Source organism: Podarcis melisellensis (assembly GCF_964234715.1).
Source record: "Podarcis melisellensis genome assembly, chromosome: Z".
NCBI lineage: Eukaryota > Metazoa > Chordata > Lepidosauria > Squamata > Lacertidae > Podarcis > Podarcis melisellensis.
Window position 1 is genome coordinate 30,586,642 of NC_138547.1, and position 22,356 is coordinate 30,608,997.

At 43.2% G+C, this 22,356-nt stretch overlaps 1 protein-coding gene and 1 long non-coding RNA gene across 2 annotated transcripts; both read right to left on the bottom strand.

Annotated features, from left to right (window-relative positions):
* Positions 1 to 1,089: 1,089 nt before the first annotated feature.
* Positions 1,090 to 2,272, bottom strand: LOC309362049. The gene is made up of 2 exons (XR_014164734.1): positions 2,072 to 2,272; positions 1,090 to 1,973 (listed from the first exon to the last, which is right to left on the bottom strand). It is a non-coding gene; the product is annotated as an uncharacterized lncRNA (long non-coding RNA).
* A 595-nt stretch (positions 2,273 to 2,867) lies between these two features.
* Positions 2,868 to 21,444, bottom strand: LOC309361996 (endothelin receptor type B-like). Its single transcript, XM_081897429.1, has 8 exons — positions 21,215 to 21,444; positions 17,922 to 18,457; positions 10,069 to 10,181; positions 9,528 to 9,732; positions 8,182 to 8,331; positions 6,879 to 7,012; positions 6,045 to 6,153; positions 2,868 to 4,768 (listed from the first exon to the last, which is right to left on the bottom strand). Exons 2-8 carry the CDS (start codon positions 18,375 to 18,377, stop codon positions 4,625 to 4,627), a joined length of 1,311 nt encoding a protein of 436 aa, XP_081753555.1. The 5' UTR covers positions 18,378 to 18,457; positions 21,215 to 21,444; the 3' UTR covers positions 2,868 to 4,624.
* Between the last annotated feature and the right edge of the window lie 912 nt (positions 21,445 to 22,356).

Here is a 22,356-nt window from a genome sequence, read left to right on the forward strand (position 1 = left end):
CTGGTTGGGTGGAAAGGAAGGAGCCCAACAGCAGGTGGAGCTAGAACCAACAGCAGACAGATTTGACAATTTCTAGTTTCCTCCCCATCCTGCTGAATTTTGCAAGGGGAACACCAAGGCTAAGAAGGAGGAAGCACCCAGCCAGAACCACCCTCTGAACTGGCTGCAAGTAGGAAAGCAGGTTGAGTTTGTGAGGCAGTGATCTATTTGCCCTAATGGACCAGCCTCCACTCCCCACCTTCCAGATGTATTTCCCCCTCTTTGGGAGAGAGACATCTGAGGCAGTGCACCCAGTTCTCTGACCCAACCAGCCAGCATTCCATGGCCACTTTGTATACTATTTGTGTTGAACACTTTGGGTGCTCCTGCCTCAGGTCCCCCAACCTCACATTCTGTACTTTTGTAAAGCTTGGAGTTCCCGACATCTGTGGGTACCTCCTTGCAGAATAGGTGGTGCTATTTTCAGCTAGTTATGCAAAAGCCCTTGCACCCAGCCATCACAAATAGACAAATAGAATAAATTATATCCAGGCAACTAGGAAGTGGTTGGCTTATACCGTATTTTTCGCTCTATAGGATACACCGGACCATAGGATGCACCGGACCATAGGAGGGGGAGAACAGGAACCTGCTCAGCGCCCCTTCAGCAAAGCGGCAGGAGAAACGGAGCCCCTTCCATTTCTCCCGCTTCACTGAAGGGGTGCTGCGCAGCTCATCCTCTCTGCGCAGCTCTCCTGCTCTGCTCTGAAGGCTTACAGATAGCTGCCTGAAGCCCCCAGGGCGCAGCCTTTGAAGCCTCCGCAGAGCCACGGGGTGCCTTCAGAGGCTTTGCGCAGCTAACCCCAAGCTAGAACAGCGAGATGGAGCGCTGCGCTGCGCAGCGCTCCGTGTCCCTGTTCTGGCTTTGGGCTTAGCCGCACAGCCACAATCGCTCTATAGGATGCACACACATTTCCCCTTAATTTTTGGAGGGGGAAAAGTGCTTCCTATAGAGCGAAAAATACGGTAGTATGGATGGTGATGGCTAAGGCCTACAGCCATTACTACTTATGCTTGCAACTGCCAGTCAGCATATTAGCCAGAAAAAAGTTTGAGGCACAGTCAATGAACTTTTAATTGAAATTCAGCATAATATAGATCACGGCTACATAAACAACAGAATAAAGTCACAACCCAAAATTATGATGCCTTCATTCTGTTGCAAATAAATCCTCTTCAAAATACTTGGAAAAGGAGGCCCAGGTGTGGTGCTGATCACCAGCGCATGAGTTGATCACATTCACAAATGTAACAGGTTCAAATCTCATTGGTACCCTTGAACATCTACCTGATGCGAATGGAAACCAGTTATATTGTAACAAATTACAGCTGTTTGTCATTCTTAAATCACAGCACTATCTTGTCTAGCAGAAGTTTAGGAATGCATCCAACGAAATCCTACTCGGAGTAGGCCAACTGAAATTACTTGAGCTAAATTAGCTGTGTCCATTAATTTCTATGGGTCGGCTTCACTGGATACAGCTCTTAAGAGTTTACTTGTACTGTGATTATATGAACTCATTCATATATAACTCAGAAGCAAATCCCACTGAGTTAAATGCTAAGTGGGCATAGGACTGAAGACTTAATCTTGAATAGATTCTGTAACTGTTTCACAGTTACCTTATTGAAGTCCGAAAGCTTACATGGTTTTCTGTACAATATATAATATATACATGCATGAGAGATAAGCTACTGTCTACACAAACACACTCACATAGGTAAGCACTGAAACACCAGCAGGCTAGCAAAATCCAAAATAAAGAAGACTGAGCTATCTTCAGAGCCAAGTAGTCCAGGAGAAGAGGTGAAAAGAAGCTGATGAAACAAAATGACTATGGTGGATCACAAAAGCATTATAGTGGGAGAGGCATTCCCATTACAATCTCATATTTTGCTTTCTTGGTGGCTTCAGCTCACAAGAAGTGATGTCACTTATGCAGAGCAGCATTCAACTAAGTTTTACTCAGAGTAGATCCATTGAAATGAATGGACATAATTAAATTACATATGTTAATTTCAATAGAGCCACTCTGAGTAAAACATACAGTGGTACCTTTGAAGTTGAACAGAATCCGTTCCAGAAGTCCGTTTGACTTCCAAAACATTCAGAAACCGAAGTGCAGCTTCTGATTGGCTGCAGGAACCTCCTGCAGCCAATTGGAAGCCCCATTGGATGTTCAGCTTCTAAAAATAGTTCTCAAACCAGAACAGTCACTGGTTTGTGGTGCTTGGGAGCAGTGGCGTAGCGTGGGTTGTCAGCACCCGGGGCAAAGCAAGTAATTTGCACCCCCTAACCCGTGGATTTGCGCCCCCTAACCCGTGGATTTGCGCACCCTAACCCTAACCCCCAGATGTTGCGCCCGGTGCGGCCGGCCCCCCCTGCACCCCCCACGCTACGCCACTGCTTGGGAGCCAAAACATTTGAGAACTAAGCTGTTTGAAAACCAAGGTACGACTGTATTTGAATACCACCCATATTCTGGAAGTGATGACACAGTAGGTGGTGCACTGGTATTGTCCATGTGTATATGATCTACTCCTGCCCCCACTGTGGAAGGACATGTGGATCCAGAACTGGCCTCCACAGTCACTTACAGACTCACTGTTAAAACCTTGTTTATGGAAGACAATCCTACTTGGCTACAAGTGATTGCCAAAGAAGAAGAAGAATGTGAGGAACCTTTTTCAGCCTTAGGACCACATTCCGATCTTGGCCAACCTTCCAAGGCCTACATGCCAGGAGTGGGTGGGGCCAGAGACAAAAGTGGGTGGAGCAACAGATAATGATTGCAGTCAGCTATATTGGAATCAGAGGTTTTCTATACATACATGCAACTCTGTCTTCCATCGAAAATAGTCCAAGGACACATTTTCTAATCTCAAGTTCAGTTCTCCCTATTTACATATCGGTTAGCATTAAAAAAAAATCTGCATGAAAATTCATCTGCATTTCATTGTGAATTTCTGCTCATATACACATATTTGTAAGCAATCTTGCTTACACACATTTTTTTGCAAAGCAATTCCCATTAATGTAACACATGTTTGTATGCTATTATCATGTTTATGGGTGTGTGTTAAATTAAATGTGGGTGAAAAACTGCTGCAAAATTTAGAGACTTCACAATATTGGGAAGGAGGGCTGAATTTCAGTTCACCTACTGTTTCAGAAAGTATGAATCAAGTAAGTTTGCCTTTAAATGCGAACAAAATCAAATTTCTTCCTCATCCTTACCTGCCCATGTGCAAGATAGAAACCTGGGAGTGTAGGAATGACTAGGGGTGAAAGGGGGAGGTAGGAGAGGCACGGACCATAGCAGGAAATCTACCACCACTTCACCCTAATCCGTAGCCACACAGCCTGCTCTGCTACAGATAGGGATGGAAATAACTCTCTGTTTTAGTTCTTTCTCTTTCTCATTTTCCCCATCTTAAGTTCAGTTTCCCACATTTATGCAGCAATTTGCAAAAATCTTTTCCAAAAGAAATCTCATGAAATTCCTTCAGTGTATTAGTGCCTAATAAACACATTTTTTGCCTTCAGTTTTGACTAACACATGCATTTTTAATATTATCTTCACTAATGTCCACACTGCCCCCCTGATACATGCATTTTTCTAAACATTGTTTGGCTGCAGAACTGACTGGAGAATCTGGACACATGCAAATTCAGAAGGACAGCTGTGTTTTGGTTCTCATACTGCTTCAGATGTTGTGAATTTGATAGATTTGGCTTTAAACATGAATTGAATAAGATTTCTCTCCCTCTCATCCGTAGCTATAGTTCTACCCACCCGGCTTTAGGCAAGAGGGAGAAGGGAATCTGCTATATTGTCCAATTCCTTTCCAGCATTCTGTCCCTTCCAGAACCACATCCCTTCTGTTTTCCTGCCCTCCATGTCCTTCCTCTCCCCAACTGTGCCCTTATTTGATATCCAGGGAAAATTGGAACCTAATACATCAACTGCATCTTTGGCTGCAGAATCTTTTTCAGCTCAAGGGCCACATTCGCCATTAGGTAATCTTACAGGGTCCACATGCAAATGGGCAGCAAGAGTGGGCAGAACAATGAATTTGACTCTTACCTTTGTACAGTAGGCTACTTTCCAGCTATGCATGTTTAAAAGGTTTCACACACTCACCCCTACTCATCTCTCTCTCCATCCAGGCAGGTAAGGAGTGCAATCACAGTTCATTCGGGGACTCATTCTCAGCAGGTAAAAGCTGCCAAGGAGGGTGCAAAGCAAGGCTGTTGGGGTGTGTAGCATGGGAGAGCATCAGCAGCCAGCCAGAGAGGCCCAAATTTCCCCACGTCTAGACTATAAGTGCCTTTGGTCTGCTCCAACCTGCCATTTATTTTTATGAGGGATTCTGCTGTTTAGAAAGAGAAAAAGATGCATTAATTGGGTGGGGTTAAGGAAGTAATAAGGGGCTAAGGAACATCAGGTGAGCAAGACCTTTTCAAAGGAATGGGTGATGAAACTGCCAGTTCCTTCCAGAATAAAGCAGAGAAGTTGAAGAGGAAAATCAGGCTGGCCATCTCCATAGTCCTGGTGGACCCTCCTCTTCTTTATCTCCTCATCTACGAAGAGCTGTACTTCAGGTGGGAGCTGCTCCGATCGAGGCCCAATTCTTGCCCATTGGCTTTCCACTTCCCAACAGAGCCCTTGTCATCTGTTGGTGCGATGCCAAGAGCTGGTCTCTGGCACCAGCAACAAAGGCATGACTATGAGAAAGAAACCAGAGATGTTTAGGGCTTCTGAAGAACCACCCTACACCACAGCCCTAGGAAGATGGCAAACCTGCAGGGTATGGTGGCTAGAGTGTTGGACCAGGATCAAATAGCCGCTCAGCCATGGAGCTCAGTGGGTGATCTTCGTTGGGCCTGTCACTGTCTCCTTAGTCTAGCTTACCTCACAAGATTGTTGTGAGGATAAAATGAGGAGTAGGAGAACCATAGATGCCAGAATGAGCTCTTTGGGAGGAGAAAAGTTGGGCTGAAAATGTAATGAATAAATAAAGGCCCTGCCAAGGTCCCCATCCCAGAGAGAGGCTGGGACATTACTACCAAGGGCAGGCCAAGATGGAGACAATATTGCATTCTGTGCTGTCCTTGAGATATTTTTTTCAGGATGTTGAAAAAATTGCAAATCTGGCTTTTTGACCTTTGGACTCAATTAACACTGTGATAAGAAAATTGTGCGCCAGTTTCAGTCCTTTGGGTTCATCTCACTCACTGCCTCTACTGCAACAGCACTTTAATATATTTCATCTGATTAATTGTGGTGCTTATTTGTTAAAAGGGTTATATATTATTTTATTGCAGATTTTATTGTTGATCATTGCCTTAGACATTTTTTTAAATGGAAAGGCAGGTCATAAATGCAACAAACAAATAAAAATCCCAAGAGGTAACTTTAAATGTCTTTGGGTAATGTTTTCTTCTGATTATATTTGTTCTGCATGTGCGAATGTATTGAAGAACAAGAATATATTGAGATCGCAGGTGTGGGAACTCTTTTGCCCTCCAGATGCAACTGAACTACAACTACCAGTCCCACCAAGCATGGTCAATGCCCAGGGACAACGGTCAATGACAGTGGTACAACGGGTCAGTGCGTCTGTTCATCAGAATTTTAGTGGTTTGAGCTCACCCAGAGATGGTTATGGGCAGGATTCCTGCAATGCAGGGGGTTGGAAAAGATGACCTTTAGGGTCCCATCCAACTCTACAGTTCTATGAAATCTATGATGATGGCAGTTGTAGTTCAGCAACATCTGTTCATAATATTGTGCAGTATTTTGTTTTAATATTAATGTGTTTGGATCACAACCTGCCCTAGGGCGAAGGCTCAGTAATAAAATATAACAATAACAACAACATCTGCACTAGAGAGAGAGAATTAGCCCCAATAAAGTTTTCTCCTCCTCGTCCCAGTAACAACTTGGCTGGGGCACTTGGGCCTTTCCCCTGCACCTCCATAAGCACAATCCCGATCCTACCTGAAAGCAATTCTTAAACTTCCGGCTGACAAAATAGAGAGCCACGGGGTTGATGCAGGAGTTAAGCGAAGCCATATTGATGCCAAAGTAATCCATGACCAGAAGGAAGCTGGAGTGGAGAAGAAAATGGAGAGTCAGTGCTGTCAGAAGGGAGCATGATGGCAGCTGCATGTTTCAATCCTTTGACAATTCTTATGGCCACCGGCATGCAAACTTTGTAGAAAGGGCTGTGGCTGAGAGCACATGCCTCATATGTCTATCGTGTGAGGTTCAGCCCCCTGTTGTCTCCTCTTAAGATTATCAGATAGCGGGTGATTGTAAAGACCTCTGTTTGGTACTTGGTAGAGCTGCTGCCTGCCAGAGTTGGCAGTGCTGGATTAAATGGGCAAATAGTATGACTTGGTATAAAGGCAACTTCCAGTGCCCTGGGAGTCTCCAGAGTTTGGCAGTGGGTTCCCAGCAGAGGTGTGGGCCAGCATAAAGTACCCAGCAATGCCAACGTTTGGCACTGGTCTTGCCTGGAAATTTCAGTGATCAAAATGCATTATCAACAGCTCATGAGTAAGTCTGAAAGCCCTATATGTTGAAGGATCCCCTTATACCTCTTGCATTCCTTCACCCCTTACACCATATCACCATATGGACCACTCATACATCTTGCTTTTAGTTAAGAGTAATGTGGACAATACTGAGTTAGATGAACCAGTGGTCCAAATCAGTATGAAGTGGCTCCCTGTATTTCTAACACTGGAAATGGCCTCTTTAATTTCAGGGAGGGTAGAGATCTCTTCCACCACCAAGAAGAAAATAAGGAGCTTCTGATATTGAGCTTACCTAAGCAGTTCACACCTATCAGCATCTTGTTGACTATAAATGGTCTTCTTAAGTATCCTGCTGAGATGGAGAGGTAGCCAGCAGAGGGCGAATATCACCACAAGGCAGAACACTGTCTTGGCCACTTCCCGGCGCTGGAATACCAGCAGTCCAGTCATTGAAGTTAATGAATGAAGGAGCAACAAAAGGCAAAGATGACATGAGCATGTGTATAATATGGTAAAGACATCAATCAATACCATCAACCCCATTCTTCACACCCAAGCCCTAACTTTTCCTGTCTTTCTGCTCCCCATTGCTGTTTCACGCCCTGGTTTCTCTGTTGTTCATTCTGCACTATTATGAGCTGAAAGTTCAGCTATTTGCTGAGTGATATACAGAGGCAGAGACCAAGGAGTTGCTTTACTATGTTACTGTGCCCACAAATGCAGGACTTCGGACAGTTCCACTGATTAATAATAATAATAATAATAGTTATAATAATAATAGTCCAGCCTGAAGTCTGAACTGACTCTTCCAGAATACAAGAAGGTGTGATGGAATCTCTTTCTGGAATTTTTTTTTAAATTGCATTTATGGACCACATTTTTCTCCAAGAAGCTCAAGGTGGCATGCACAGATCCCCACCTCCTCTCTTAGTCTCCACAACAACCTCATGAAAGCTAAGGAACTCTCTAACCACTGCACGATGTTAGCTCTTCAGATGACTGCCATATTCTGGTATTAGGGAATATCCAGAACATCCCCAGAGTCCTGCATGCCAGGAATGGAAGCAAGGGAAGGATGTTCATATTTCACCAGTTGCATGAGGGAGACAGGCTGTCCAACCAGAAAGCCCACTTCTTTATCAGAGCATACTACTAAAATTCAGAGGACAAGCCACTATTCATTCAGATGTTCATTCCCTGGCATCTCCAGCTGTGGCTCTCCAGATATTGTTAAACTCCCTCTACCCCAGATACAGGCAATGAGCACAGACGATGGGCAGTGGAGCCCAAACATGCCCATAGAGTCACAGGCTCCCTATTGCAATGAAAGAGATTTCAGTTAGCAGGACATCTTCTGGGCACCTTGCACTCAGCTCCTGCTTGTGAGCTTTCCATAGGCACCTGGTTGACCCATGTGACAACACCAGATTGCCCTTTGGCCTGATCTACCACAGCTCTTCTTATTTTCTTATGAAAGCCATTGCCAGACAGAGCAGGCAAAGCCTGGCCATGTGGTCTGGTGGCCTGACGTCATTCCTTGCATCTAAGCTAAGGAACAGGGTTTGTTCCCTTGAGCCTTGGTTGGGGGACCTCACCCGTTTCATGTGGTCGTTGAGTGCTATCCTCATGCCATTCCTCTTGCTCAGCATCTCACATGACATGAGGGAATAGAAGACGCCAGTGCAGGCCAGAGGCAGGCAGAAGTAGAAGCCAAAAAGCCACCAATCTTTCACATCCTTGTAGAACTGCAGATGGAAGGGAAGGAAGGTATGAAAGCAGCTGCCTCTCCAAAGGAGCTGTTAGCTGTTGTGTGGTGGGTGGGATTGCCTTGGGGACTTTTGTCCCTATGCCACCTGTGGAACACATGAAGACCAGAGATGGACTGAGCCTTTGATTCCACCATGTCCTGGTTTCACTGGCATTCAGTTGCTGACCTGTTCCACCCCCTTCCCTCCCATGATGTGCCATTGCATCCCATTGGCTATCAATGGGTACTAGCTATGATGACTATACTCTGCTCCAATGTCAGAGGAATACTAGTTGCTAGGAGCTGCAGGAGGGGAGGGTGCTGTTGTGCTCAGGTTCTGCTTTTGGGCATCTTGTGCACATTCGGCTGGCCACTGTGAGAAAAGGAGGCTGTACCAAATGGGGCTCCTTTGGCCTGATTTATCCAAGAAATCAAGTGCTATTCTTATGTTCTTATGTTACGTTAACTGCATGCTATTCTGCCCTGCTCCACCTCATTGTATGCATTCCCTTGGATCCGGCTCCAAGAGGCCACAGCTCTCTATACCAGCCCAAGAAAAAGCAAATGGAATCATCTCATTGTATGCATTTGAGGCTCACTTTTAACATAAGAATACACACTTTGATTCAGTTTGCATTTAATGGCAAATTTACACAAGTCACATTTTCTGAAGCAATATGCAAACCAAAACACAGCCATTGTTCAAATTTCCCAATGGTCCAAATTTTAGAAATGCAGTTCTCCATCCAAATAATGTGTAAAATAATAAATAAATTCATAAACTAAAGTGTGTGTGCAAATGTACACATTTGTGAAAATAGCATACAAAAATGCAGCTTGGTACCTGCTATGACCAGCCCAGGAAAAAAACAAACCACAATCATGGAATCATAGGGTTATAGAGTTGGGAGGGCCCACAAGGGTGATATAATCCAACCTCAACCCCCCTGATATGCAACAATATTTGTATTAGGGGAAATTGCATATAAAAATGTGTAAACAAGGGGGGAATTGCACCAAAAAAAGCTGGTGAATTTCTATGAGAACTGTTTTAAAAAATAAGAATTCACAGGCTGATGCAGAAATGTGGGGAGCAGAATTTAAAAGAGGGGAAATGAGAAGCTGTAGTTGACAGACTGGCCCATCCCTTCCCTTGGTTGTTCAAATCATCTGGCTGAACAAGAGAGAACATACCGTCATGAAGCTGGATTTCTGTTCAGCGGCCAGCATGCAGACCCAGTGCGTCTGTTCACGGTAATTCAGTTCCACCAAGTCAAAAGCAATGGCTTCAGGGACAGCTAGGATGATCGCCACTGCCCAGATGAGGGTCACCTCAACAGCCTTCCACATGGGGATGCCAATCCCTTGAATCCGGCTCCAAGAGGCCACAGCTCTATACCTGCCATGAGCAGCCCAGGAAAAAGCAAATGGAATCATAGAACTGTAGAGTTGGGAGGGACCACAAGAGTCATCTAGTCCAACCTCCCTGCCGCACAGGGAGTCGAAACTCCCACACACTGCATGGACAAAATACAGCAGAGGAGATGAAGGTGGAAGTTTCAGCCCAGCAACATCTGCAGGACCACATTCCTCCTCTAAAGACAGTGTAGCTCCACTGGGCTGAAAAGATTATCCACCACAGTGTTCAGGGAAGACTGAAGAGGGTCAATGAATTGCATAGGTAGGGCTGGCTAAGTGAATGGCTTGACAGGAGGCAACGAAGGTGGTCTGTTACCTGTCTATGCTGAGAGCACAGAGGCTGAGGACTGTGATGCCAACGGAGGCCTTCTGAATGAAAGGCACCAATTTGCACACCTGCACACCAAAAGGCCAGTCTTCTGCAAGCAGCTGAAAGAGAGGAAGCGCATCATCAGCATGCCATCTCAGTGGAGAACTGGATTCTTATAACTTTGTACTCATTTCTTTGCATGTGTAGGGGCATCAGGCAAACCCATACACCAGCCTTCGACAATTTGGTGCCCACCCCCGGCTTTCTGGTTGCCAGGAGTACTTTTTAATATTCAAAAATGTTCCTTGGTTGTAGTCTACAGTCCCATTCTTCACATTCACCATTGTATCACCTTTTTCTGTTGTGTAGGTATTCTAGGCTGAATTGATGCCCATCCATTCAAAGCTAGCCAACAACAAAATGCTACACAAAAATGCTAAACATCCCCTCGCCCTAGTAGCAAACATGGGGGCCTCAGTGGTGCAGCAACTGCTCTGTACAAGATCACTTTAATGAACATATAAAAAGGCCTCATACAGAGTCAGACAATTGGTTTATCTAGTTTACAGACGGGGAATCTGTGGCCCTCTAGATATTTCTTCATTGCAGCTTCTAGTGTGCCTGACCATTGGCTGCTGTAGCTCTGGCTGATGAGAGTCAGAGCCCAATCACATCTGAAGTGCCACAGGCAGTAGCGAATGGGGGGAGGGACTGTGGGGGACCAGTCACAATGGGCATCAGTCACTACTGAGTCCAACTAAGGATGGATAAAAGGTAAAGGACTCCAGGCAAAGGTGACTATGGGGTTGCAGCGCTCATCTCGCTTTCAGGCCGAGGGAGCCGGTGTTTGTCCACAGACAGCTTTCTGGGTCATGTGGCCAGCATGACTAAACCACTTCTGGTGCAACGGGACACCGTGATGGAAGCCAGAGTGCATGGACATGCCATTTACCTTCCCGCCACAGAGGTACCTATTTATCTACTTGCACTGGCATGCTTTCAAACTGCTAGGTTGGCAGGAGCTGGGAAAGAGCAACGGGAGTTCACTCCGCTGTGGGGATTCAAACTGTCGACCTTCCAATCAGCATGTCCAAGAGGCCCAGTGGTTTAGACCACAGTGCCACCCGCATCCCTATGAGTCCCTATGAGTCCAACAATACCATTCTGGCTATGTGTAGCTTTTTCCCTAGAAAAAAATAAATCTGCAAGTTCTTGTATGAAATGCAAGTGTTCTGCTCATGTAACAAATATGTAAAATATCAGTCAGCTGTATTTTGAAGAATGTCAGCTGAAAAGCAGAAAATAATTTCTGATCATTAGATGAATGAACTTTGGAAACAAAATAGTTATAAAGGTAAAACATCTCAGTTTTGAAAACTATTAGAATAATTTATGAAAGCTCTCCTTACATGTTCAGAAATGATTTGCTGGCTGAGGAAGTTCCTCTTTCCTTTTTGAAAAAGCTCTTAAATCAGTGAATCAGCTGTCTTGGAAATCTGATTACCAGACTGGTTTACTTTGAATTAGACTGGAAAGTTTTGTTTCAGTTCACGCTAAATATTGGATTACACGGATACGGCAAATAATAAAATGTGGATTAATGAAATAAATTGTGTAACAGTTAGGATATTCCATTCAACAACCAGAATGTAATTTCCTCTTTGTGTTAGGTCCTGAACAACTTGTCCAGTTTATAGAACAGTTGTCATACACAGCCTATTAAGACTTTGAGCTTTGGTGCAGGAATGAACTTCCATGAGTAACTCAGCTTGAAGTTCTAAGCCATGGGAAACAGTTAAAATTAGCCATTCTTGGACCATAGGTGATAGCCAACATTAGTCATAGAGTAGACCCACTGAAATAAATGGCCCTCAGTCCATTTCAATGGGTCTAATGGGTATGACAGGCTCCATCTGCACCATACATTTAAAGGGCCAAGATACTATTTCAGCAGTCATTGTTTCCCCCCAAGCATCCTGGGAATTGTAGTTTATTAAGAGCAAGAGAGCTGTTACAGGACCCCCTGTTCCCCTCCCAGAACAACAATTCCCAGTGGTTTAACAATCAATCCTGTTCTCTAGGGCACTCTGGGAACTGCAGGCTTTTGCAGAGAATGGGTTCTCCCAACAGCTCTCAGCACTACACTTCCCAGGATGCTTTGGAGGGAAGCTATGGCTGTTTAAAGTTGCATGATGCTGCTTTATATGTTTAGTGCAGATGGGACCATAATAATAATAATAATAATAATAATAATAATAATAATAATAATAAACCTGTTAAGTTGTGGGTGAACATATCAGACAACACAGCAATTCTTCAAACAGCTCTTGTTTATTCACAGGCCCAGAACAGAACTGGACTGAAGGGTTCAGCCAACCTGCTTATATAGAGCTCCACTAAAAAGCAACAGTAACAACTTTCTGTAACTATCCAATCACTGAACGTCACTTTCAATTCCTTATTTGCATATGTGGATCTGAGTGAAAACTATCTACAGTATCCCCCTGCTGGCCCAGGGTGAGAACTTCAGTGCATAACAAAACCCTTCCTGCATATGGAAAGCTAGTATGTCAAGGCAGGGAAAGGGATCTGCTGATCTTTATCCTTGAGATGTTAGTTTTTGGTGTGCATGGCACTTCGGAAAGCTTTGAACATTCATTCCAACCCATTCATTGCTTATTTTAATCCTTAAAGATAGAAATGGTAGCAGTCATGAATTGCTTTAGCCCTTAGACTGCTCCAGAAAAAAATTGCTTGGGCTAGAAAAACAAACAATTCATTTGCTTATCTTCCAGGTACAGGGAGGAGGTGTCAGTATTTTCATCCCTCCCCATTGCAAGGATCACTAGATCATGTTTGTTTTACTTTCTGTCTAAAGGAGGGGGAGGAAGCTACTCTTCCAGACTTCCATCCCTAGCACTATGCGTCTTTTTCTTTGACCTGTCTAGAGACAAGATGGCAGAATGAGAGAGCTGTTTCTCTCGTACATGTTTGTCATGTTCTTTTATTTGTTTAATTAGAAGAAATAAATTAGGTATGCAACAAAATCTCCACAGCTTTGCTTCCGTTACTCTGCTGCGTTTCAGGTGCTCACGTGATCAAATGTGAGTCCACTGCACCAGGACCTATTCCTTGGGAATGCTGTGTTGATGTTCCTACGTTCCTGTGATCGGAAGGTCAGAGAAGGTGCTCCCGACACCCAGCCCATGCAGGCTGTACATGGGTGTACATGGGTGTACGGAAAGGAGGCAGACTCTGGTTGCTTGCAAGACAGGGGCTTTGAGTAGCAGCAGGAGCTTAGGGGCAGGGTGCATGCTTTGCACGAAGAAGGCATTAACTTCAGTCTCCATTATCTCCTAGCAAAGCTGGAAAAGGCTCCCACTTAAAATAGAATAAGCTGCCTTATACCAAGTCAGGCAGTTAGCCCATCCAGTTCAGTATTGTCTACGCTGACTGTCAGTACTCCAGGGTTTCGGGCTGGAGTCTCTCCCAGCGCTACGTGCAAAGGCTGAGGATTGTACCTGGAGACTTCTGCATGCAGAGTGGATGCTCTGCTACTGAAATATGTCCATTTCCCATCTGAAACCATGGAGAGTGTTATTTACTGAGTTGAATAGGATCCAAAACGCAGCGGTCTGATTGGTCCACAGGAGCCACCCAATCCAGCTCCAGGTGGAAGTGAATCCACAACCTGATTGGCCTACAGGAGAATCCCGGAATTAGCCAATCACGTGGGGCCCATTGTGTGAATAATGTATATAAAGCAGACATTCTGGGGGCACTTTCATTCCTCCTCACCACTATGAGCTGAATAAAGAGCACGAAATCCATTCTCAACTCCAAGTATATTTCAGAGAGCTAATGCTCATCTTGGAGGGGTCACATAGCACACTTGGCACCACTGAATCTCAGTAGTGGGAGTGGTCAGTGGTCAGTAAAATTATGACCATGACCATCACTGCTATTTTCAAATGGAGAACAATTAGGGCTGGCTTGAGGGCACAAAGACCTTGTGTCATCACAGTGGGCTACTTCTCAGAGTGGGCAGTAAATGCATATTTTTAAAAATAATTAATTAAAAATAATTTTGAATTTTTTAAATTGCTATTTTTTTATTTTAAAAATGGACACATGGCACAAAACCGCTCTGGCAGCACAGTATCACAGCAGGGGGCTTATCGAAGCAGCCTCTAAAAAATGTTATTTTTAAAAAATGGAAAATAAATAAATAAAATGGGGCCAGGCCTGGGGGGCATAAAAAACTTTTGGCATCATGGCATCACAACAGTGATCCATAAAAACAATAGAATTAATTGTTAGTGGAAATAGCATACAAAAATGCATTATGGGGTTTTTTTTTGGGGGGGAGTGTATTTTAGGAGAAACGCTGATGAATTTCCTTGAAGATTCTTCTTTTAAAAATAAATAAATTGCAGACTGATGAATAAATGCATCGGAACCAGAACTTAAGACTGGAAAACTGAAAAAGTAAGAAACAGAGAGAAAGTGAAAAAGATTTACTTATCCCTAGGCTGCATAAAAAATGCAGAACTAAGTCAGAACTCTTACTTCCTGTGATCTGGACTCTACGCTTCAGTTAATTCAATCTACAATTGCATTCATGATTGCTGCTTCTATTTTGTATACAGTGGTAACTTGGGTTACAGATGCTTCAGGTTACAGACGCTTCAGGTTACAGACTCCGCTAACCCAGAAATAGTACCTCGGGTTAAGAACTTTGCTTCAGGATGAGAACAGAAATCGTGGGGTGGCGGCGCGGCGGCAGTGGGAAGCCCCATTAGCTAAAGTGGTGCTTCAGGTTAAGAACAGTTTCATGTTAAGAACGGACCTCTGGAACGAATTAAGTTCTTAACCCGAGGTACCACTGTATTGTGAACTGCTTCCATCTCCTTCATGGGAAATTGGCATAGAAATTAAAGATCTAACTTAATCTCATCTTTTCTCTTTCATAAAACCACTCCTTTCTTCTTTAACCTAGGGAAGATTTTGTTCAACTTTCTATTCCTTCTCTCTGTCAGTCAAGGGATGTACAAAGATCTCTGCATCTAGAAATAGAGATGAGGGCAGTTCTTGGGAAGGCCCATAGCTTAGTGGTTACAGCATCCACCTTGCAAGCAGAAGGTCGCAGGTTCAATCCCTGACATCTTCAGGTAGGGTTGGGAGAGACTCCTGATTGAACCCCTAGAAAGATCCTGCCAGTCATTGTAGACAATACTAAGCAAGATGAACCAAAGGTCAGATTGTATAAGCTGTTGCTGCTGTACCAATTTCAGAGAAGGCAAGCAGGAGTAGCAGCCCTTTCAAAACAAAGTCCCCCTGAAGGAGACCCTACACTCACATGCCATGTGTCCACAACTGTTTTGGCTCCTCACCAAGGCACCTCCTGATTAATTGTAATCAGGAGGTGCCTTGGCTAACATCCAAAACAACTTGAAATATCCAAGTCAGCCTGCACAAACAGTTACATCTCACAGAAATATTTTGCACTGGAGGCTTCCCAGCTGAGTACATGCGAAAGCCGAGTTTTGCTGCTTCTCTGACATCTGACCAACTTCTGGCTCTCAGATGCAAAACAGTAGCTTGATTGTGTCCTCAGCTGCAGGGCTAAGAAGGGAGTTCAAAGAGGGATGCTTCTGTTTGGAAGTAAACACCAAGCTTTCCTAAATGCTTCTGAACCGCCCATCTCTGCACCATGGTGCAGTAGGGAATTTTAGATTCTGGACTGGGATTGTTTGTGGGCTACAATTCCCACCATCCCTAGCCAGCAGGATGAGTAGCCAGGGATGATGGGAATTGTAGTCCAAAAACAGCTGGAGACCCAAGTTTGGGAAGCCCTGCTCTGAACTTATTGGTCATATTAGGGGGTGGGGCAAGGAAAGTCCTCTTTAGATGGCAATGTGTACATGCCTTCACTTATCTGTTAATGGTCACTCTATACCATTTCAGAGAAAAGGGGAGTTACCTGGTGTCTCAATGTTCTCCCAAATAAATTACTCTCAAAACAGAAAAACCTGCTGTGCTTGTGTCTTCCCCAACATGTGGCAAGCCCTTATAGATCAAAATAAAAGAGGACACAAATTTACATAATATGAGGGTACAGATGGGTATATCTTCCAATTTTGGTTTCCCTCAGTTTATTTTTCCAATCATAACTGCAGTTCTCCAAATTTCAACATCAGTTTGTAATGGGGGGGGGGGAGAAGTCATGAAAATTCATCAGCATTTCAGTGCAAATTTCTGCTCGCATATACACAGTTTTGATTAGCATACACATTTTTTACAATGTCCTCAAATATAATGTTTTTTAAAAATGTTATTTTGCACAACATGTGCTTTTTCATGCATGCTTTATTCTAGTATATGCATTCTTAGACACACTGTTGGACTGCAGAACCGCACTGCTAAATTTGGAGCATTCCTAAGGATCCCTGTGTTACAGTTTCAGAAAGTGTTAATTAGGTAGATTCACCTTAAAAAGTTACAGATAGGTAGCTGTGTTGGTCTGCCATAGTAAAAAAATAAAATAAAAAAAAATTCCTTCCAGTAGCACCTTAAAGACCAACTAAGTTAGTTCTTGGTATGAGCTTTCGTGTGCATGCACACTTCTTCAGATACACTGTGTATCTGAAGAAGTGTGCATGCACACGAAAGCTCATACCAAGAACTAACTTAGTTGGTCTTTAAGGTGCTACTGGAAGGAATTTTTTTTTTCACCTTAAAAAGTGAGCCAAATCAGATTTCTTCCCTATCCCTCATGTTACCAAAAAGAGAAGCATCTTTTGAGTGTTGCATGCTACCCCTAATATGGTGTTCTAATAACCCTCACAATTAGGTCACATAGAGTGAGAATGAGTGTGCTTGCTCTGAAGCTTGCACCAACTGTGATTCATGATCAGGGAGGCAAACATATGTAGCAGCCAACCTGTTATGCTCATGGAGGATTTCCTTGTACAACCTAGAACACCATGAGATCCAGGTTTTCAAATCTGCATGGGGACCCTCAGGAACAGAAAAGTCTTCCTGTATCAGAAGTTATCCTCTCTACATGGGGCTACCTTTGAAGGTGATCCGGAAACTACAATTAATCCAGAATGCTGCAGCTAGACTGGTGACTGGGAGTAGCTGCCGAGACCATATTACACCAGTCCTGAAAGACCTACATTGACTCCCAGTACATATCCGAGCACAATTCAAAGTGTTGGTGTTGACCTTTAAAGCCCTAAATGGCCTCGGCCCAGTATACCTGAAGGAGTGTCTCCACCCCCATTGTTCAGCCCGGATACTGAGGTCCAGCGCTGAGGGCCTTCTGGCGGTTCCCTCACTGTGAGAAGGGTTACAGGGAACCAGGCAGAGGGCCTGCTCGGTAGTGGCGCCCGCTCTATGGAATGCCGTCCCACCAGATGTCAAGGAAATAAACAACTATATGACTTTTAGAACACATCTGAAGGCAGCCCTATTTAGGGAAGTTTTTAATGTTTGATGCTTTAGTGTTTTTAATATCCACCCAGAGTGGCTGGGGAGGCCTGGCCTGATGGGTGGGGTATAAGTAATGAATTATTATTATTATTATATTATTATTATTATTCCAAGTTGTGGAGGCTAACAAGAATGGGAATGATGGGCCTCATCTCCCACTCACCCTCCTTGCACAAGGGATTGGAATGCCTGGATAGGTCCCATCTTCAACCTAGTATATATGGCAGTTACCTAACTCGTGGTTACTGTTTATTGCTGAAGAGTCTTGATTCACCAGGCACTGCACTGCAGTGATGTAATAAACTCATCCAAACTTGGGTGTTTTCTTCCTCTTTCCCAACCCTGGCCAAGAGGGGCCTTACCTTATATACATTGATGGGCAAGGCAATGAGAATGTAGAGCAGATCCCCAAGAGCCAGGCTAGCAATGAGGACATTAGGCCCATTCCTCATGCATTTGTTCTTGTAGATGATCCTCAGGAGGGTGGAATTCCCAATGATGCCCACAATGAAGATAGTGCAAGACACAAACGTGTTAATGTACTTGAAGGCCTGCCGGATTTCTGTCGGCTTAGCACACATGACTGACAGCTGTGGACCCTCTGTGGTGGCATCTCCAATAAGGTTGCCTGAATGGTTGGTGGTGGCTCTGGAGTTTGTAAATATTCCAGGCTGAATGAGACTGTAAGCTTTATCTTGATCCAGAACCTCAAAGGGGATGGGGGTATTCCTGAAGTTCACTGCTGTCTGGCTGGAGACTCTCAGGATGAGGCAGGCCAGGCAATAGGCCAGAACAGGTAAAGTAGAAAACTTGCCCATTGCGATGGAAAGCTTAAAGCTCAGCCAAAGTTTTGAGTCTGTTGGTGGGACCAGGAGCTAAAGATCTTCTCTGATCTTGCCTGTGGAAGGAAGATAAGGATGAGTTCTCTGAGTTACAGGAGAGGAGAGAAACAGTGATATTGAACAGTTACTCGGCATGAATTTCCTTGGAATTGATTATTGTTCATATAGGGCTGTGATAGGGAACCTGTATCCTTCCAGATGTTCATAAAATCATAGAATTGTGAGCTGGAAGGAACCAAGAGGTTCAACTAGTCCAACCCCCTGCAATGCAGGAATCTTCCACCCAATGTGGCATTCAAACCCATGACTCTAAGATTAAGAGTCTCATGCTCTATCATCTGAGCTATTTATTCATCACCGTTTGACTCCAAGTGCCATCAGCCCCAGTCAGTACGGCTGATGGTCAGGAGTGATGGGAGTTGTAGCCTAACCAAACCTTGGAGAGTCATATGTTCCCCATCCCTGCTTTAGAGTGTGACAAAAACTTAGGGAACTGGAAGAGAGAAAAATTCTGTCTTCTTTTTGTAGCTACCATGAAAATGAGAGACACAACCAGAAAAAGCAAAAAAGAAAAAGAGGTCTATCATCTATCATCTATATCTATCTATCTATCATCTATCTATCTATCTATCTATCTATCTATCTATCTATCTATCTATCATCTATCTATCTATCTATCTATCTATCTATCTATCTATCTATCTATCATCTATCTATCTATCTATCATCTATCATCTATCTATCTATCATCTATCTATCTATCTATCTATCTATCTATCTATCTATCTATCTATCTATCTATCTATCTATCTATCATCTATCTATCTATCTATCTATCATCATCTATCTATCTAATCTATCTATCTCTATCATCTATCTATCTATCTATTTATATCTATCTATCATCTATCTATCTATCTATCTATCTATCTATCTATCTATCTATCTATCTATCATCTATCTATCTAATCTATCTATCATCTAATCTATCATCTATCTATCATCATCTGTGACTTACTGAAGTTTCAGGTGTCTTTGGCATAGAAGAGACTGTGCATCTGCATAAATCTACAATGGTAATTTTCAGTTCACTGAAACTGCCTGTAATTTATTTATTTAAATATTTTATAAACCACTTAATTGCAATCATCTCTAAGTGGTGTATAAGAATCTCATTGGAAAGAAAATGAAAAGTGTGCTAAATCTATGAAATTTAAGTTCAGTTAAAATGTCTGTTGGACAACCAGTGACCAGCTTTTTATTTATTTATTAATCTTCAGTCCATCTGGGCCCAGGGGTCAGCAAACTTTTTCAGCAGGGGGCCGGTCCACTGTCCCTCAGACCTTGTGGGAGGCCGGACTATTTTTTGGGGGGGGGGGAATTAACAAATTCCTATGCCCCACAAATAACACAGATATGCATTTTAAATAAAAGGACACATTCTACTCATGTAAAAACACGCTGATTCCCGGACCATCCACAGGCAAGATTGAGAAGGCAATTGGGCCAGATCCGGCCCCCGGGCCTTAGTTTGCCTACCCATGATCTAGGCATTGCCCATACAAGCTGGCAGCATCTCTCCGTGGTTCCAAGCTGAGAACATTCCCAGGCCTACTTAAAGACACTGGGGACCTTCTGCATGCAAAGCAGATGCTCTGCTACTGAACTATGGTCCTCCCTGTTGACAGGATCACTGATGCTTGGGATTGAATCTTCGGTGCTCCTCATGCTGTGAGTTACTGCTCCTTGCCATGTATGTATGTATGTATGTATGTATACATTAAACAGGGATGCATACCATATTTTTCCTACAAAGTGCTGCTAGGAATGTACAAATCTGCCAATTTTTGTTTCTCTTAGTCTTTTAATTTTCTAATATTCAGCACAGTACAATTTGCTGCATACATACATACATATATCAAATATAATATGGTTTTGAATTTCTCTCTCTCTCCCTCATCCCCTCTCCCTCACACACTCCTCCAATATAGGTTTTCTTGCACACATTTTCTTTTGTGAGATAACTGCATCACAAAAATTGGAGGAGTATATATTTTGAAGGATGGCTATGCTGCGGTTTGCATTTTATATTGGAAAGTGAAAAATTGGAAATCTTGCATTAAAATGAGAACTGAACCGATTTCTCCACCATTCCCAATTCACACAGAACCCCCATTCATTTTTTAAGCATATTGGCAGTAGGCCTTCATTTTGAAAAGCTCTTTTTTTAACCCTGCCCCCAATTACAGATGGTTTCATTCAGCCACCAGAAAAGACACACTGTCAAACTCCATCCATAATTAGGACTGGAAAATGTATCAATTTCAGTTTCCCATCCCACATTTTTTCTTCTCCGCATTGCCGTATCAGTTTGTGGATTTGTTCATACAAGTCCTCATGAAAATTCATCAGCATTTGGGTGCAAATTTCTCCTCATATACACGTTTTTGAATGCAATTTAACCTAATATTGTTATTATTGCAAAGTAGTTTCCCTAATTTGAGTACTTTCATGACTATATACATTTTAATGAAAACTTTACCATCTTGGTACACATTACTTGGATGGATAACTGCACTGCAAAATTCAGAGAAGTGTAAATTTTGAAGGATGGTAGTGTTTCGGTTCATGTATTATTTGGGAAAGATTCACCTTTACTTGCAAATTGAATCATATTTCTCCTCCATCCCAAGCCACAATATTAGATATTTTTAAAGGATAGGACACTTAAAATATATACAGCCTGTTAAAAAAGAATATCCTGCAGGCATAACAACCCTGATAATTATCTGCCCTAAAAAATATTCAGTTACCTTCCCAGTCCTTTTGAAGGAGGAAGCCCTCTGTGTTGGTTGCATTCACACCAAGGATCCCTTTCACCAAGGAGAGTTATCCAACAAAGTGAGCTGGGTGGTTTTGGAAATCAGAGGAGTTTGGATCCAGCCATTTCCCAAAACTGATGCAATGAAGATGCTGCTCAGCTGTGATGTATGCCCTCCTAAGAGTTTGATGAAAAGTTTCAAAAAAGGAATGAGCCGCAATTATAGAGGACCTAAGGCCTGTCCCTCCTCTGTGTTCAGCCACGGCAGCCAATAGGCATTAGACCAGAAGGGGTGAAGGAAATAGGGCTGACATGGAAAAGCTGTCATGTGGGAGAGCAAAATCATACACCAGTGTGTGTGCTTCAGGCAGAGGGGAGGTGGAGGAGGGAGATAGCTAAAGGAGGAAGAGAATGATGACAGGAATTGAATCCCAAAGAGCAACCTCTGTCATATGGTCAATCGCCTGACCGTCTTGTTATACCAGGCACATTTTTACCAGTACTGAGACACAGTACTGGTAGGAATTTGTTCCCTGAGAATTTAGTAATTACTAAGACATTATTTGTGCTACACTATCAATGTAGGGCATTTTACAAAGTTTTATAAAAGGAGGCGGGTGTCTGCCTTCAAGCAGCTTACAAATCTGGGAGAAAAGTCAAACAAGAAGAGTGTGGACATACATCAATGCTTTTGTAAAAGAAAGAAAATATAATCATATATCAATATAATTAGTAATTAGATAACGTTTTTAGATTAATTATCACTAACTTCAAACTGGGTGTAATTTAGAAAAGAGTAGAATTGATATTGCTCTCCTAGACCCCCCCAACTCTTTTTTGTGAATATTGCAGAAGCTTCTGTCAGCTTCTGCCCAAATGTTTCAAGGAGGCAGGTCCATCCTGACAGGCTCTCCCTAGCTAAGCTTAACAGGTGGGCCCATCTAAAAATTGTCCCAGGAGCTGAAGTTCTCTTGCCTTGCCTCACAAAACATTACAACCTGGTTTAACAGGGGTGGGGAACCTTTTACGCTCCACAGGTGAGATCATTATCAGCATAAGCTTTGTGGGCCAAATTTGAAAGGCCAGTGGGGCTGCCCATCTGCCAATTGTGTGACATCATTTTGATGTCATATA